Genomic DNA, 17,500 nt, shown 5'->3' with positions numbered 1-17,500 from the left:
TACCTTGACTTGGAGAACTGCTTTTTCTTAGCGCGTTCGATACTTTTTTTTTCCTGTGTCATTCCACTTTATTAAACATAACTTTATTTATGGACGTTAATGTTGTGAATTCTTTATATTTGCGGATTTCTTGAGTTAAAATTGATGTCCGGTGAAAAGTTCATGTGAATAACCTCATATGTTGACGCGTCCAATACTTATTTCCCCCAACCTACATATGTACATATGACGTACGTTTCCATTGACACTAAGATCAGTGTTATTTCATTAATAGATACTTGAGAAGTTAGTTTAGCTTATTGGTTGTGGCAATCACTTAAGGTTGAAAATAAAATGTATACCTTAATTACTTTTCAGCGAGCATCAGATCTACGAAGCGTATTTATATAAAAAATTATTGTTTTCAGTCTCACACTAACTCGTACAGTATATAACAGAGTTTTGGCCTTAGAGTGTTCTTAGACCATATCCTATTTGCTGTAAATATAATTATGTTTCTTTATATCCCTCTATGACAGCGTCCAGGCAGATGATCGCATTCGTATTGAGAAGCGAGACAGCACCCAGTTTGAATACCCCACTGCCATGCTGACCATCAACAACTTGTTTGGCAGCGTAACTCCTCAGACAGCAGAAGATCAGGAAAAGGGTAATTGTTATTTTCTCTCTACATGTCTTTGTGATACCTAACCGCCCCCTCCGAGTCATCCTACCTAGCAGGCAAGCTGGCCTTTTGAATGTAGAGTTATCTGGTCAGCCTGACATGGGGTCAGTGTGTGGGCTTTGTCCTGTAATTGAAAAATCGTTCTCAGAGGGACAGACGGCAGGTGGATCAATGGCTGCTGTCTTTAGGTTGGATGCGTGTGGCCTCCCTGCCAAATCCGAGATTAAATCGCTCCGCATTGGGCTGTTCTCAATCTCTAGACATGACTCATTATCTCTCTGTGTCACCGGTGCTGATGCACTCTCTGATGTTGCCTGTTTTCTGTCTGGCATGGCTTCCACCCTGTAATAAACACGCGTTAACAAATGACCCGAGGCCATCGTTTTTCATGTGGCCTGGAGTCTCTAAAGCAAAAACTTTCTAATTGCTATATTTGCTCTTAGACGGTCCCCAATGTTTTTGTTTTTGTTTTTAACTCTGGATTTTAATGCAGCTGTGCAGCTGTTTCAAGTGGATGCCAAACAATATCTGTGCACTTTTCCAACCACGCATTTCTTTTATTTGAGTAATATCTCATCCTAAGTGTAAGTCCTTCTACTTTTTTTTTTCCTACTGCACAAAAGAACTAAAACATTTTGCACCAGAAAATGAAACTTTTGCCTTGTCTGTAGACCACCAGTTCCGTAAAACATTCTACTATTTTTATTTTTTTTTAAATTGATTTTGTTTTTGTTTTTCTTTCACCAACAGGAACTAATTTATACTTTTACGGGTGGGCCTAACAGTACAACTGTTCGTTGCTGATTGGTTACACGTAGTGCAAACACCATATTAAAATCAAAAATATGTAATAATCTGGGCTTAGTGGTTAGCACGTTCGCCTCACACCTCCAGGGCCGGGGGTTCGATTACACCGTGGCCCTGTGTGTGTGGAGTTTGCAGGTTCTCCCCGTGCTGCGGGGGTTTCCTCCGGGTACTCCGGTTTCCTCCCCCAGTCCAAACACATGCATGGTAGACTGACTGGCGTGTCTAAAGTGTCTATAGTGTATGAATGGGTGTGTGAGTGTGTATGTGATTGTGCCCTGTGATGTATTGGCACCCTGTCCAGGGTGTACCCCGCCTTGTGCCCGATGCTCCCTGGGATAGGCTCCAGGTTCCCCGTGACTCTGAAAAGGATAAGCGGTATAGAAGACGGATGGATGTAATAATCTGCTTTGCTAGTGGTGTTTGCGCTCTAAAATTATCATTGTGCTACTTCAAGGTCTAGGTTTCATATTTTTGTGCAGCACGAGCAAACACTTTTGTTTATATAGGAAGCTAAATGTACATGGGGTTTAGTCTGTTGGTAGCCTCATTACAATAGCGAATTTGTTTTCATGGTGTTAACGTTGTGGAAGTATAGAAACCCTGCTTTGTCAGCAATCCTTTTCATCCTTTTTTTTTTTTTCATTCTATCTAGCTGGTTAACCAAACCAATCAGACGACAGCATTTTGTCTATGTCGAGTCTGTAGTGGTGTACCTCTTCAGTTGCCTCTTAGGTTGGTGGAAAACGAACTAAAAGAAGAACGCCAATTTCCGTCGTTTCCCTTTGGGTCAGTTATGTTTTTCGAATGCACAGAGGGAAAACGCAGCGTCATTACACCTACCTACAGTACAGAAGGGTAACAAATAATGGAAAAACAGGTGACTCTGTCGATTTGTGTGGGCATGTTGCTGAATAGTTTGTCCACTTGCCCGTTTAAGAGGGAAGAGTCACTGCAAATCATTACAGAGTTCTTCTGACTGATTTACCTTTTCATTTCTATCCTGATGGGAGTGGTCTCTTCCAGGTGACTCCGCCCCCATCCACATAGCACAAGGGCTCACCGACTGGTTTGATGAGGTTGAAAATGATGATAAATTATATCCTATGAGCTTCATAACCACCAGCGTAACTCAAACTTCTCCTTGTAGCTTGGAAATGCAAGGTCACAGATACCAACCAACATCAAGGAGTTTTAGAATGTACTCGTGTGATACTTGTTGTGTCTCCGCACAGGTTCCTCTCCATTCTATCTAAGTTTAGAGAGCCAGATCGTCTGCTGTTTGGGGCCAGTGATCCAGTACCTGACTGAATTTAAGCTGGAGAGGGTTCTCCTCTGTTCCAGGTACCTCAGCCCCACTCACTCACTCACCCACTTTAATTTATTTATTTATTCATTCGCTTCCATGCAAAAAAACAAACAAACAAAACAACCACTTTGGGCCTTATAAGACTAATGCAATAAAACACACTAGAGAAAGATTTCTTGTTCGTTTCAACTAAGCACACCGATTTACAGTTCTCCGTCACCATGATGGATTCCTCCTGTCGGTGTTCTCGCTTTCAGACACAATTTCCTCAATAACGAGACGTCCACGCACAGCCATCCGAAGTTAAAATGTGTTCAATTTTTGTGTGATGCGTTAAAAACGGATCTCCACCCGGCAATAAAACAGTGGCCGTGTCTATTTTGTAGTTTATCTCTGAACAGTTTGTTGCCTCAGGTAAATACACAGAGATGAGAATGACTGACTGTAGCAGAGTTAAGTTCAGGATAGTAAAACATGACTCTGTGTAATGAAGAGTTCTGTTATTGTAGTGTGATGTCAGAACTTCAGGGGTTAGAAAGGTCTTAAAGAACATGCCGGATATCTCCGCTCACTCAGATCACTGTATTCAGCAGAATAAAAAATGATAATTTATATGTACTGTGTGTATATATAAATATTAATCTATATTTAAATACCATATACTTATGTGTGCGTGCGTATGTGTATATATGTATACAGTGCCCCCCACTAATATTGGCACCCTTGGAAAATATGAGCAACGAAGGATGTGAAAAATTGTCTTTTGATCTTCTGTTCAAAAAATTCACAAAAATTCTCGGCTCTCATGGATAACAAATAATTGCAAACACAACACAGGTTTATCTCAAAAAAACAAAACAAAAACAACCTTTGTTAAATATAGGTGTGCAACAATTATTGGCACCCCTATGAATTCATATGAGAAAAGTATATTTGAAGTATATTCCCATTTGATATTTATTTATTTTATTTTTTTAGTACATTTAGTGACTAGGAATAGGAAATTCTTCAACCATGACTTAAATATATAAATATGAGGTCAATTCAAACACCTAAAACCGTACGCTGCTGATTTGCAATTTGTTTAGCGGGTCAGGGTGGTAAGAAAGTTGCTTGATACACACTGTAATTAAGGACTGGTTAAGGACATTTTGTAACAGGAAATAACAGGGCCCTGACCTCAGATTCTCAGAAAGACATGTAATTAGCATGCACGGCATCCGGAACCGAAAGCCTTGTTCTGTGTTGTCTCGGCTGAACTTTGCTGCCTGCCTCAGTGGTGTGTGTTTCTTAGTTTACTTTATTGCCAGATTTCCCTTTTAAGAAAATAATGAATTGGTGGAAATGTTTGTTCTAGTTCCTTTAAGAGGCTGTCGAGTGATGCAGAGCACATGGTGTTGAGTGCCACTACTCTGAAGAACCTAGAGATCTTTTGTAACCAGGTAAAGCATCACCAACATCTGTGATGATGAACCGATATAGCGAATATTCTAACAATGGCAGAACGCACACACTTTTCTTCCATTCCTATACGCAATTTCTTGTTTATATTCTGTTGCCTGAGTGATCTAATGACTACGCACATATCCAAATACAATGCCATGTGTTTTCACCCAACTCATCTCAGCATGACTTGCTTAATTAGCACTGCGATCTTCTCTCATTTCAAGCGTTTCCGTAATACCTACCCTGGAGCTGCCAGTTTAATGACCTCCTTCTCCTTTCGATCAGACCACAGGCACAGTCAAGGGTAGTCTGCTCTGGGTTCTGGATCATACACACACTCCGTTTGGGAAGAGGCTGCTAAAGAAATGGGTCAGCCAACCCCTAAAGTCTACATCGTAAGTGTCCTCAGCCTCCAGTACTATCCTGTTCTGTGTTCCCTGGACATGTTGTGCCATGTTATTAAATACGAACTAGATGGATCATTGTAGACCGAGCTAGAATTGTAAATAAATTCCCAGTGCATTATCGGCTTCTATTCGACTAGAATATTAACGGCTGATGGACACCAATGATGTAAGTTTAGTAGCTAGCGTTTCTGAGTAAATTGTGCCCATTGCTTAGATAGTGTCGTGTTCCAAGTGAAAGGTAACCGTACTTATTGAAAACACTGGTGTGGCAAAATGTTGAGGTCTGTTTGCGTAGTGTATCTTTCAGTTTCTACCTGTTTATTGTGTCCGAACATCTCTCTCTCTCTCGTCTCTCAGTGAGATCCTGTTACGTCAGGAAGCCGTGGCAGAAATCCTGTCCTCCGAGTCTGTCGTATTGCCCTCCATCCAGACCCTGCTCACTCGACTGCCAGACCTGGAGAGAGGTCTCTGCAGCATTTATCATAAGAAGGTATGACCGGAGGATTCACCTCCCTACCAAAACTCAGTAGGTGCAGCCATGGCCTCTAAACCAGCAATAAATCAAGAAAGTTCTCTTTCTGCTGTGGGGAAGCTCTAACTCTCAAGCAGAAGATGTGATTTTACTCACACAGCAGGGCAAATCTAATTTCGTTCTTAAATCTTAGGTCTGTTTTCTTGAGTATGTTGCAAATTCCAGGCAACATATTTGGTGCATAGCCATTAAAACAGGAACGTTTTAAACAACGCAGTATGAGAGACTACCATTTCACTGCCCCAGGCCAAGATTCTCTCCTTTCCTGAACTGTTTCTTTGCTGTATTACCCTGAATGCATCAGATTAGTTTTGACTGGTCCAGATTACCCAATTTGAAAGGTTTTGACACCAATCCAATGTCTTTTTTTTATTATTTATTTTTCAGACTTGTTCTTTTCTGCCCAAATCAGATCAAAGACAAAAACAAAGTTGAGCTACCGGTCCAAACAAAGCCGCAAAAACACATTAATGCCCAAACTCTTACAGGGAATAAAAGGTTAAATCTAGAACTTTAAGGATTCTTCAGCTTGTCCCTCTACGGAAAGCCCTAGTGGTTCTACATCATGTAGAACTGGAGTTACTGGAACCCTGGTGACTGGTTCCAAGTATAACCTCTTTAAGAACTCTTGAGGAATCTCTTTTCCTAAGAGTGTATTTCATTCACTCCAAACTGATCGACACTCTTTGGATCGCTTAATTTCTGTTAAATTGTATATTATTAACAGATCTATTCCTTGTATTATCCTAGACGCTTTTGGAACTTTCTGGTTGTTTATTGACGCCGAATTATTCGGACATCACGTTCGGCTGGTGTAAAATGACGTTTCTCGCTAGTTTTTAAATTTGCCCAGTGGAATATCTGTCAGAGCATTAAATAGGTGAATTGACCACAGTTGACCAGTGAATAGTTTTTTACTCGTACAACAGTGAGGTGTGGGAATTTCCCCAGTAATTTCTACCTATAAAAACAAACAACATAGATAGATAGATAGATGCACCTTTATTGTCATTGCACAGTACAGAACAGGTACTCTGCAATGAAATGCAGTTTCGCATCTTCCAGAGGTGCAAATACTACTGCATTTTGTGTGCAAATTAACAGTGCAGGTTGAATATGTAGGGGGAAAATATATCCATATACAGTAAATAAATATATAACGGCTTTGTCCAGTCAATATGTGCAGTAGCTATTGCGTAGACCAGTATGAATGGTAAATACACTTATAATTGAAAAAACCTTAATAATATAGCCAAGTATAGTCATAAATATATGTACATCATATATATACAGCAGTACCCAGATTATCCATGTATAATATACAGTGTGTATGCAGATATATAAAGATAACCGAAGATGTATACTATGAATATACACGTGCATTTAATGTATAATTTAAAATGTAATATATTAGCCCTAACTGGAATGTTCTAATTAATGTACACAATTATTGAATTTAGGCTTCGTTAAATTTCCTCTAGAGGTTCGAGAAATCGAAAGCGTGCCTCGTACTTTTTCCCGTGCTCAAACGTCTTAGCTTTCCATAGTGGGTGAAAGGTTCTGCGCCTGTAATTAGAAAACTGTAATTTCTTTCTCCGTGAAATTCTCCTCTGATGCATTCATTTCCAGAATGAGGCAGGTGGGCTGAGGGGAAGGTGCTCAATGGTGTGTTTCTTTCACATTGGCCCTATTTGCATAATGACAAGAGGCGTAATAGATGGCGTACAGAGAGACATTGTTTGGAGCTGTGTGAACGCCGGGAGGTAGTTATGGTGAAAGTTTGCCCTCATTAACCTGCTTTCACCTGCCTTTTTCCGCTGCGTCATTCAACATTCAACACTGCACCGCTATGAGCTCTGTTAGATTTGGCCGAAAACGAAATGGAGAGTGCGAAGAGACGAATGGTGGAAATTCAACCTTGTGTAAAGATATAAAATGACATTTCAAAGGTTAAGTCCCTTCCGTGATATATGATTATCTTTTTTTAAATGACGTCTCTGGAACATTTTTAAAAGAGAGAGATTAAGCCTAGCCCTTTAAAAAAAAAAAAAAAAAAAGGGGGTCTAATTTAGGGCTGCAACTAACAATAATTTTCATAATCGATTAGTTGGCCGATTACTATTTCGATTGATCCGTTGGGGGGGGGTTCAATACCATCTTTTCCTTTATTTAAAATAAAATCCACTATCTGAGTGTTACAAAAATAATCTTAACACTAAAACTTTACACAACTGTTTGTCTAATTATATAAGACTGAAAAGAACCCAATACACACCAGAATATACATTATTCATTTAGGACTGTAGTTTAATTCAGTGCTTTTTTTTTTTTTTCTTTTTCCTATCCATCAAAAGTAATACATAAATACTTATATAAAAATATTGAATTAAACTACAGTCCTAAATTAACAATAAGAACTCCCTTTCACTGCACCTTGTGGTTTCTGTTACTCGCTGCTTTTAGGCACATTGTTTTACTTTGGAGCATAGCGTTTTAATTAGACATTACAGATCTTACTTGCGCTCCTACTGTGCATCACCGTGTCCACACCGCGAACGAGGAGCAACGCGGCCTCGTTACTAACACATCCCTTCCGTTACGATAAACGACAGAATTTACGCTGCAAGCGTGCAAATACAACATATAATGACAAACTTCAATTAAACTAAACCTTTTAAGCAACTCGCACCAGTTTCCATAAGCCCTTGCACACAGTGGAGCATTTTGGATACAAACATAAGTTTGTGCTTGTGCATCACTTTCGTGCTTCAGTGCTACACAAACTCTGCTTTATAAAGTTTGATCCTCTTCAGGGTGTTTAATATAAAATGCTTAGGAGACTTTGGTCGAACACTTTCTTCCTCAGTCACTTGACGATTACGCCTCCGTCTGATGGTGACTGAGGTCATGCTGGGAATTAAAGGTAACGCTGACCGAAACAGTCAACTGTAGAAGGTCATTGTCGGCGAATCTGACGTCATGCGCTACTGACTAGGAAGCGACTTATACTTCCGGTTATTAAAAAACGAATGCGTTCCATTTGAGATGATACTACTTTTCTAGAATTCATACACTAGACTGGTGGTTCTCAAACTTTTTGTGAGATTTGGATCCCTAGCATATTTCGAACAATCCACAAGGAACCCTTTACTCCACAACAATTACAGGCTATATATTTAACAGTCATTTCTATATGTGTTACTTTATTTTATTAATATTTAACATTAATAATATTAACATTGGACATTTAAAATGGAATCAAAACATTTCAAAGATTTTATTTTTTTTACATTTTGGTGTGACATTTTAATTTGACTCTGAATTTTCTTTTGTTTATTTTATCCATCAATGTGAAGCTTGAACTTGAACGCTTGAACGGTTTTTGCAAATTACCATTTCATTTGTAAATAAATTTAAAATAAATCCATCAACGAATGATCCTCAGCTCAGCTGTGATATTTGTGAATGCACGTGAATAACCAAATTGATTCATTTTAAAACATCTCATTTGAATGAGACTCAAGTCTTGATACATTTAACAAAAAAATCTAGATTATTATTGAAACATTTTTCAAACTTTCCTATGGACCCCCTGCAATTACACCACTGACCACTAGGGGTTAAGAAACACCGCACTAGACAGTGGAGTACACGGTGCATAGTGTAAGTGTATAGTACATCATTTGGGACCCAACTTTAATATTTACTCTCAGGAGCGTGTTTTCGGAACAGAAGTAACGTAATGAGTAAATGAAATGTGCGCAGACCAAATAATCGATAATGAGATTCGTTGACAACGATTTTCATAATTGATTAATATCGATTTTATCGATTAGCTGTTGCAGTTCTGGTCTAATTCGCTTTTTATTCTTACCCTTGGGCCCACGTTGCTCGTAATCAAATAACATTAGCAATGCTGTGAATGTATTTAGTAGACACGCCGGACTAAAGTGCACTCATGAAGTCATACTTGTTTACCAGCTGTCACGCTGTTGTGTTTTGATAAGCATAGGACAGGAGTATATCTCCCTCATCATCATAATTAGTGGGGATTGCGAGTATTACACTAAAATACCTTTGGGAAAATCGGCTACATGTTTATAAACAGCAGCAGAGTTCAAGCTTTAATTGGCTGTTGACATAGCAAATGAAAAACAGTGGTTTGCTTGTTAAATATAATTGGGTTTGTGCTTGCTTCATATATGTAAATGCCTTGTGTATGATAAAGCAAATTAAAAAATGCCTCCAATGTCCTCAGTTTGCTTTTTTATTTTTGTGTTCTATGTACATCTCAGTGTTCCACTCAGGAGTTTTACCTCATCAGCAGCACGATGTCTCGCCTGAGTGCAGAACTTCAAGCCCTCGTACCCGCCATCCAATCACAGCTCAGCTCTGCCCTCTTAAAGAGCCTGCTCCTGGACACACCCCAGCTCCTCAGCCCTGCCCACAATTTCCTCAAAGTGCTCAATGAAAAGGCTGCCAAGTGCGTGACAGCTAGGAGTAAAAGAAGCTACGGTTCCAGACTAAATTATCCATAGGAATTGTATTATTATTATTATTATTATTATAATGAATATGCCTTAGGTATATTTAGGTAAATAAATCTCTGGCAATTGTTGAAAAGGGCAAAACTATGTTTAAGGCTAAGTTGAAAGTATTTTACTAGATTTTTATATAATGTTAATGATTCTACTTTATATAATAATAAAACGTTTTTGATTAGGAGTCTGGTCGGGACTTAATCTTTCATACTAGTTAGTTTCAGTTTCCTGAAAAAAGTATTTTATTGTTGTCTAACCCTCCCCTAAACCACAGGACCGGGAATAAAACGGAGCTTTTTGAGGACCTGACAGACTTTCCTGTAATTAAGGAAAGAAAAGAAGAGATTCAAGCTGTTCTCACAGAAATGATGGAACATCGGCGAGAATTAGCCATCGTCCTCCGAAATCCGTCGCTGGATTACACCAGCGTGTCTGGACAAGAGGTACAGGAAGAGGCTTATTAGTGACTTATTAGAAGAGGCTTATTTGTTTCACATCTGCGTTTTCCCCCTCTTTTCTAGACAGTGAACTCAAACGGTGTAGGAATGTTCAGGTAATAAATGTATCTCAAAATCGTACATGTAAATCTATGCTATTGCAGTCAACCCCAGAATTATTGGTACTCTTCAATAAAATGAGCGAAAATGAAGGTATAAAATGAATATGTGGTAAGTGACATTCTGAGCTTAAACATTCGGGGCTACTGTTCTGTTTTAACACCACCTTTTCAAACTTTGATTATGTTTTTTGTTTCAAAATGATCTGCACCTCCCACACTTAATGTTTGGAGCCTTCATAAGAGAGAATAACAGCATCAATCCTCTTCCTGTAATGTCTAACAAGGTTGAAAAACACTTTTAGACTTGCTACATCTTAATATCCTGGCAGAAGCAACCGGGTTTTGGAGAAAAATATACCGACAGTTAGTAAAATTTATAATGTCATCAATCTTCATGAGAACTGGTCCACTAAACACAAAACAGCCGAAACATATCAAACATCAGGTACTGATATATCACAGCACCTAAAAAAGCATGTTGTAGTAATAGTAATAATAATAACAAAATGAATAAACCACCGGCATAATATTGTGTAGATCCCCTTTGTGTCACCAAATCAGCTCGGACCCGTCGAGGCACGGACTCCACAAGACCTCTGAAGGTGTGCTGTGGTATCTGGCACCAAGACGTTAGCGGCAGATCCTTTAAGTCCTGTAAGTTGTGAGGTGGGACCTCCATGAATCGGACTTGTTTGTCCGACATATCCCGCAGATGCTTGATCGGATTGAGATCTGGGGAATTTGGAGGCCAAGTCAACACCTTCAACTCTTTGTAATGTTCCTCAAACCGTTCCTGAACAGTTTTGCAGTGTGGCAGGACGCATTATCCTGCTGAAAGAGGCCAGTGAAATTAGGGAATACCGTTGTCATGAAGGGGTGTACTTGGTCTGCAACAATGTTTAGGTTGCTGGTACGTGTCAAATTAACATCCACATGAATGCCAGGATCCAGGTTTTCCCAGCAGAACATTACCCAGAGCAACACACTTCCTCCACTGGCTTGCCTTCTTCCCATAGTGCATCCTGGTGCCATCTCTTCCCCAGGTAACAATCGGCTATCCATATGATGTAAAAGAAAACATGATTCTTCGGATCAGGCCACCTTCTTCCACTGCTCCATGCTCCAGTTATGAAGCTTAAGTGCATTGTCGGCGCTTTTGGCAGTAGATGGGGGTCTGCATGAGCACTATGACCAGTCTGCAGCGTTGCTGCTCCAATGTGCTGTGTGTTCTGACACCTTTCCTCCTCAGTTCCTCATGATCTTTGTATACAAGCATGTACACTGTCAGTCCTGTCCTCCTACTGCGGCATGGGATTGTAGTCTCAGGTATATGAAGCTGCTCAAGCAAGCTCATTAACTCTGGAAGGTAAATTCTTATGAAAAGTTTCTGAAAGTAATTACAGCGTATTCGATTTCCGTGTAGAGCTTTATGATTCAACGATGATCAAATGTTTGCTTGTCCGACTATGTACTTGTCTTTCGTCATCCCATGTATCCCACCCTTACCTTTCTGTAAGGGTGATCTTTAAGCACCGTCTCTAACTGTTTGTCTAAATTCGAATCATCGCGTGCAGTATTTCTGTACAACAATTTTTGCCCATTCTCTTGATGGGTGCAAATAATTCTGCAGTGGAATGTGTGTTAAACAATTACACTGTTAAGCACAGCAGTGCTGATTGGTGAGATGACGGTGTAATGCTATATTTCATGTTCAGCATCACACGAGGAATGTGTACAGTCACGTCTGATGACGAAGCGATGTCTGATCGATCGGTTCATATTTTAAAGATGGCTCAGAACAGTCACTTTGTGTTTGTTTTTTTGTTTGTTTTTGTTGCTGTTGTTTTTTTTGCATTGAGATGTAAACAAAATTGGTTAAAAATCTTTTCGTTTGCAATATAATTTTTTACTCTTTCACTTTAAAGCAGGAGATCCCAGCACTTTAAATGTGGTACGACACAGTAACACTTTTTCAGCATGGTGTTCCATCAGCGTGTGCAAGGCAAAAGGGCAATCTCTGAAATGTCACAGTTTGTGTGCAGTTCCAGGCCTGCTCCTCCATCTGTTCATTCCACTCCAAATTCTTGCATAAGCAATGAGTTTTTCCCTTCTTCTGCAGTGTGCTGACCCTGGCTGTTTTCTCATCACCAGACGAAACCACACTAGTTTTCCGTTAAAACTTCAGCTCCGTTTGGCATCCACAAGTCTGCATCAGCGCTCTGCTCATCAAGCAGTCAGCAGTGAAAGGGCTTGTATTTTAATGTAGCAATCAGCCGCCTGAGCTGGGAGGAAAACGGCACTTACATGAATTATAGCACTGTGTGCTGAAACACTGCATGATAATTTACAGTAAGAGCTGCCCTGTCTGGTACACGCACAACCACCTGCAGTGATGCCGTGTGTTTAAAACATTCAAGGATCTATTTCTGGGCCGCTATGTAACAAAGTTTTCCTCAACCTTTACATAAGCTAATATTTTTTGTCACATTTAATTCAGAACATTATTCGAAGGGTACCTGCATTGAGCCTTTATAACACATATATTCATAATCTTTGTGTGAGTCTTGTATAACGTGATGTTTGTAATATTTCCGTAAGGTTTATGACGAAGCCTGACGTGGCATTAGACTTGTGCTGGCTAAAATGTAAGCATTCCGATGTGGATTTTAGTTTGCCTACGAAGAGGATATATTGTGAAATTTGGAATCGTTTTCCAACTATGTACGAGAGTTCTGATGGGTCTTATTGCTCTTCAACTACATCGTTGGAACTGTATTCAATAACAGCTATATAATATGCGATTAAAAAAAATAAAAAAATCGGTCGAAAATGAGGTCCTTACTTTTTCCTTTTTACTATTGAGATAATTTTCTATGTAACAGCAGAAGTGAATTATAGAGGGCCTTGCCTGGTGGAAACCCTATACTGCTCATCACCCTGAGAACATCATCCTCTCCGTGAAGCATGATGGTGGAAGCATCATTTTGAGAGATACCCTTGGCGTCATGATCGCATCAAAATTATGGATTATTTTCAGGATTCATGGACTACATTTCATGTATATGATCTATTTCAGTTCCAGAGGGGGATGATGGTGGTAGTAATTACTCAAGGCATTGTAGTGCCTCATAATAAGGAAAGGAGGTGGAATTTGAACTCGTAATCCAAAGTCTGAGATAGACAATATAGGAAGAATTATATCGCTTGATTATAACTGAATTACAGCCCTAATGCACATACAAACATGCAGACATCTTTATTATGATTTGCACTTGGTGTCTCTGGGATGTCAGCATGTGTTCTATTATTGCACTAATACTCTGACATGTCCCTGTTTACTGCCATGCGGTTTCGTATTTAAGCAAAGGAGGTGATGCGAGTCATTAATCTTTACTCCCTGTTCCTTGTCTGTCACAGTACATGGAGACAGGAAATAGAAACGGTGCTTCACAAAAAAAAAAAAAAAAAAAAGCAATGCTCTTTCTTACACTGTCGGATTTCCCTTTACAGATGAAGGCTGGAATATTTTAGAAGTATTTCTTTGATTTTTTTTTTTTTCTTTTCTTTTTTCTTTCTCTCTGGCTCTCCTCTGCCCAGTTTCTCATTGAGGTGAAAAACAGCATGTCCTCCATTGTCCCTCCAGACTGGGTCAAAATTAGCAGGTGGGTTGTGGTGTTCACTGCTACACAGCATATACATTCACCTTAGATCATCATTTAAATATATAGTACTGTGCGAAAGTCTTAGGCACACGCAAAGAAATGCCGTAGAGCAAAGATGTCTTCAAAAATAACAAAATGAAATGTTTCTACACTTAATAAAAAAAAGACTACAAAGAGCAGTAAATAGTAGTAGATGAAACTAACTAATATTTGCTCTGATAACGCTTTGCTTAAAAAAAAAAAAAAATTAGTCGTCTCGGGTACAATTGGTGCAGTTTTATAAGGAAATGAGCTGGAAGTTTTATTGAGCATCTCGCAGAATCAGACCCGGTTCTTCTGCGGACTGTGACTGTCGCACTCGCTCCTTATTTTTGCAGTAAAATCCAGCAGCCTTCATTGTGTTTTTTTTTTTTTTTTTTTTTTTTTTGTCTGAAAAGTGTCTCTTACTACTTAATCTGCTGCTTTCTTTAATGACATACAAAGATTTTTCTATAACATTTTAATTTTGTGCCGGAAAGCATAATGTTCTGGAATCTAAACTGTACTGACTCGATAATGTAGAAGTCGTAAAATAAAAATCTATTACAAAGTTTGTACTAAATTTTATTTTATTTTTTTTTTAAAAATATGCTGCCTAAGACTTTTGCACAGTACTGTATGAATAATCTTTGTGTCTTATCTTTTTTTTTTTCTTTTCTTTGCCTCTCTAGCACCAAACTAGTGGGTCGGTACCACTCTCCCTTCATTGTAGAGAGACACCAGCATCTGTTGCGGCTGCGCGAGCAGCTGGTTCTAGACTGCAGCAGAGAGTGGATCAACTTCCTCCAGTGTGTACATCATGACCTTTGGGTCATTTTAAGTGGCACTTTTTCTCATCTTTTCTCAGTATACTGTTTTACTTCGTGTATAGGCTGGTTGAACATTGTTTACTGTCCACTTAGTGTACAAGTTGCCTAATTATAGAGCCAAGCTGTTGTGCCTATAGGTTTATGCATATAGGTATGTATCTGCCCTCTGTAAAGACCCTTTGACCGTTCCCTGCTGCTTCATCTTATTCTCCTTCTTACTGCAGGCTATTTGGGGAACATTACTACATCCTGAAGAAAGCGGTGGGTTACCTAGCAACCGTCGACTGCCTCTTTTCATTGGCCCAGGTTGCTAAAGACAACAATTACTGCAGGTGTGGAACTCATTCTGGCACCTCCCACACTCTGGTTATCATGCTTTACTCATTTCTGTACTCTTCTACTCTCTCATAAGTGGTGATGGGTATTTAAAGCCATTATGAAGTCAAGAACTAAAATAAACCCCCCCCTAAAACTATCAATTAATTATTGAATCTAAAGTAAATAGTGCCTGTGTGAAATTGATTTCCTTAACATCACAGCACAGAATTAACTTTTAAGTGGCAAAACCTCAGCAGGCCATTTAATAGATTTAATATTGATCTGAATATTGATATTTGAATTGCCTGCTAATCGTATAATTCCACTGGCAGAGGGAGCATAAGCAGCATGTATTGCATAAACCATGGATGGTGAAAATTGTTGCTTTCTTAACCAAAGGAAAAACTACAAGGACATCAAAACTATAATTATATTTCCAAAGTCTAATATTTTGGAGGATGATGTTGGCACGCTTATCTGTGCAATACAGTATCTTGTATTGCGAGGTTGCATTTTGATTGCATTTTAACGTTGGCTGAGAAAGTTTGCTCTCAGCATTCTTTCTAATCTCTCTACTGTCTTTCCATAGTCTTCACTAGGACAAACTTATTGGCTTCATTTGGGTTTCACTTGCTGACAAACTACTGTAGTAGAATGTGTGCTCGATATAAGGTAGACAAGCCAAGCAAATGTCATGCCATGCTTTAATTAAAAGAACATTATATGTAGGTCTGTTTTTATTCCGTGTCAAGCCAAGGAAGGTAAGCTAGATAAATATTTAGCCGGATTTTGATTTGTTTTTTTGTTTTTTTTTGCATTCGTCAAAAGAATGCTGAACGCCTTTAGACTCGGTTCCTAGTGCCATAAAAAGCACATGTTCTCCACTCGGATAGAGGCTGATTTTGTCTTTTGTATTCCGTGAGAGGTGTTTGAAACTCCTTATATAAGCGTAGGTGGAGGATTGAGAGTGGGGGGACCCCAGAGGGCTCTATGTGGCCAGCAGCAGGCTCCAGCCCGCCTCCGGAGCGTACGTAGCCAACTCCCTCTGCTTCTCACAGCCTGTGTGGGGGAGTGGATTTGACTTTGAAGGCTGAGGTTTTACGCCAACTACACCCCCATTCGCTCAGCGCTGCCACCCCCTTCCTCCTGTTCCACAGCGCACCAAAGATTCTCCTTGCACTACACTTCAGAATGTATATATTTAGACAATCACACGAGTCCAGCGTTCCACATGCCTTTATTTCTTGTCTCTTGTTATATAAGAATGAGTTCTAGTGATAGAGCCTTAACCATTAATGTAATGCCCAGTGAAATCTCATGCAACAGACATATTTCCTTCTTCATTGCACTGTGTGTAATGCTGTTGTCTGGGTGTGCTTTGTGCAGGCCAGAGGTTCTGGAGCAGGAGGGCCACATAGTGATCCGGGAAGGCAGACACCCAGTCATCAACATGCTGATGGCGGAGCAGGATCAGTATGTGCCCAATGACACCGATCTTCAGGTGAGAACCCATCGAAGACGATACGTGATTTACACATATTAGTCGTTTTATCAGGTACACCCTGCCATATGGGTGCACTCTGTAATTACTGTAGACTGTAGTCCATCTGTTGGAATGCACAATTTTTCAGCGTTACTTTACCCTGTCCATTCATAAAAAGTGACCAGAGAGAGAGACTTGTAGCAAAGTTTGTCGACTAGCTTAAGACTTCTACTGAGGATCTGAAAATGAAGCTAATTGTCTTACAAAGCGCCATAAAAAGATATCGGATTGCTCTCATCTTGCAATTTCCACCATCTGGAATGTCATTAAGAAATGGAAGTTAAGAGGACCTATGGAAATCAAGCCAAGATCTGGAAGAAACTCTCAGATAGACCTGCCTGTGAATAGCGAAACCCTCGTATTACAGCAAGGACATGCACGCACAGGAGTGCTGGTGCATTCTTGTACGCTGCAGCGTTGCTTACACAAACATGATCTGCATGGAAGAGTCATCAGAAGGAAACCTTACCTGTGACCTCATAAGAAAAGTCAACAGCTGTAGTATGCAAAGCAATGTCTAGATAAGCCAGATGCATTTTGGAAACAAGGGCTATGGACTGCCGAACTCTTTGGCGCCAATCTCCAAAGTCGCATTTGAGGAAAAGAATATTCTCGCCAACTGTTAAGCATGACTGTGGATTTGTTTGCTTTGGGGTTGTATGACAGCTGATAGCACAGAAAATATTGCAGAGCTAGTTGGAAGAATGGATTCCAGTACATATCAGCAAATTATGGTATAAATGTGACTCAGTCAGTCATGAACCTGAAGGTGAAAAAGAGGCTGGCTTCTACAAAAGGACAGCGATCAAAAACATGCCTCAAAATCCACCATGAACTACTTCAGGAATTGCTGAAGGTTGCTGACTT

General features: G+C 39.7%; 1 protein-coding gene across 6 annotated transcripts in view; it reads left to right on the top strand.

Moving 5' to 3' along the window:
* The window catches only part of msh3 (mutS homolog 3 (E. coli)), a 72,461-nt gene that overhangs the window by 22,852 nt on the left and 32,109 nt on the right, over positions 1-17,500 (top strand). For all 6 annotated transcript variants that reach the window (XR_006980844.2, XR_006980845.2, XM_017452436.3 and 3 more), the window contains 11 exons: positions 519-649; positions 2,704-2,812; positions 4,135-4,219; positions 4,509-4,618; positions 4,988-5,120; positions 9,458-9,645; positions 9,978-10,146; positions 13,860-13,924; positions 14,635-14,751; positions 14,997-15,104; positions 16,477-16,591. Coding sequence is in view for 4 of the 6 variants with exons in the window: in XM_017452436.3 (XP_017307925.1) it covers positions 519-649; positions 2,704-2,812; positions 4,135-4,219; positions 4,509-4,618; positions 4,988-5,120; positions 9,458-9,645; positions 9,978-10,146; positions 13,860-13,924; positions 14,635-14,751; positions 14,997-15,104; positions 16,477-16,591 (1,330 nt within the window). In the remaining 2 variants the exon portion in view is untranslated. The remainder of the gene's footprint in view (positions 1-518; positions 650-2,703; positions 2,813-4,134; positions 4,220-4,508; positions 4,619-4,987; positions 5,121-9,457; positions 9,646-9,977; positions 10,147-13,859; positions 13,925-14,634; positions 14,752-14,996; positions 15,105-16,476; positions 16,592-17,500) is intronic.

This window comes from Ictalurus punctatus, chromosome 22, assembly GCF_001660625.3.
Source record: "Ictalurus punctatus breed USDA103 chromosome 22, Coco_2.0, whole genome shotgun sequence".
NCBI classification, from domain to species: Eukaryota; Metazoa; Chordata; class Actinopteri; order Siluriformes; family Ictaluridae; genus Ictalurus; species Ictalurus punctatus.
The sequence above is the reverse complement of the archived record's forward strand: the minus strand, read 5'-3'. Positions and strand labels throughout refer to the sequence as shown.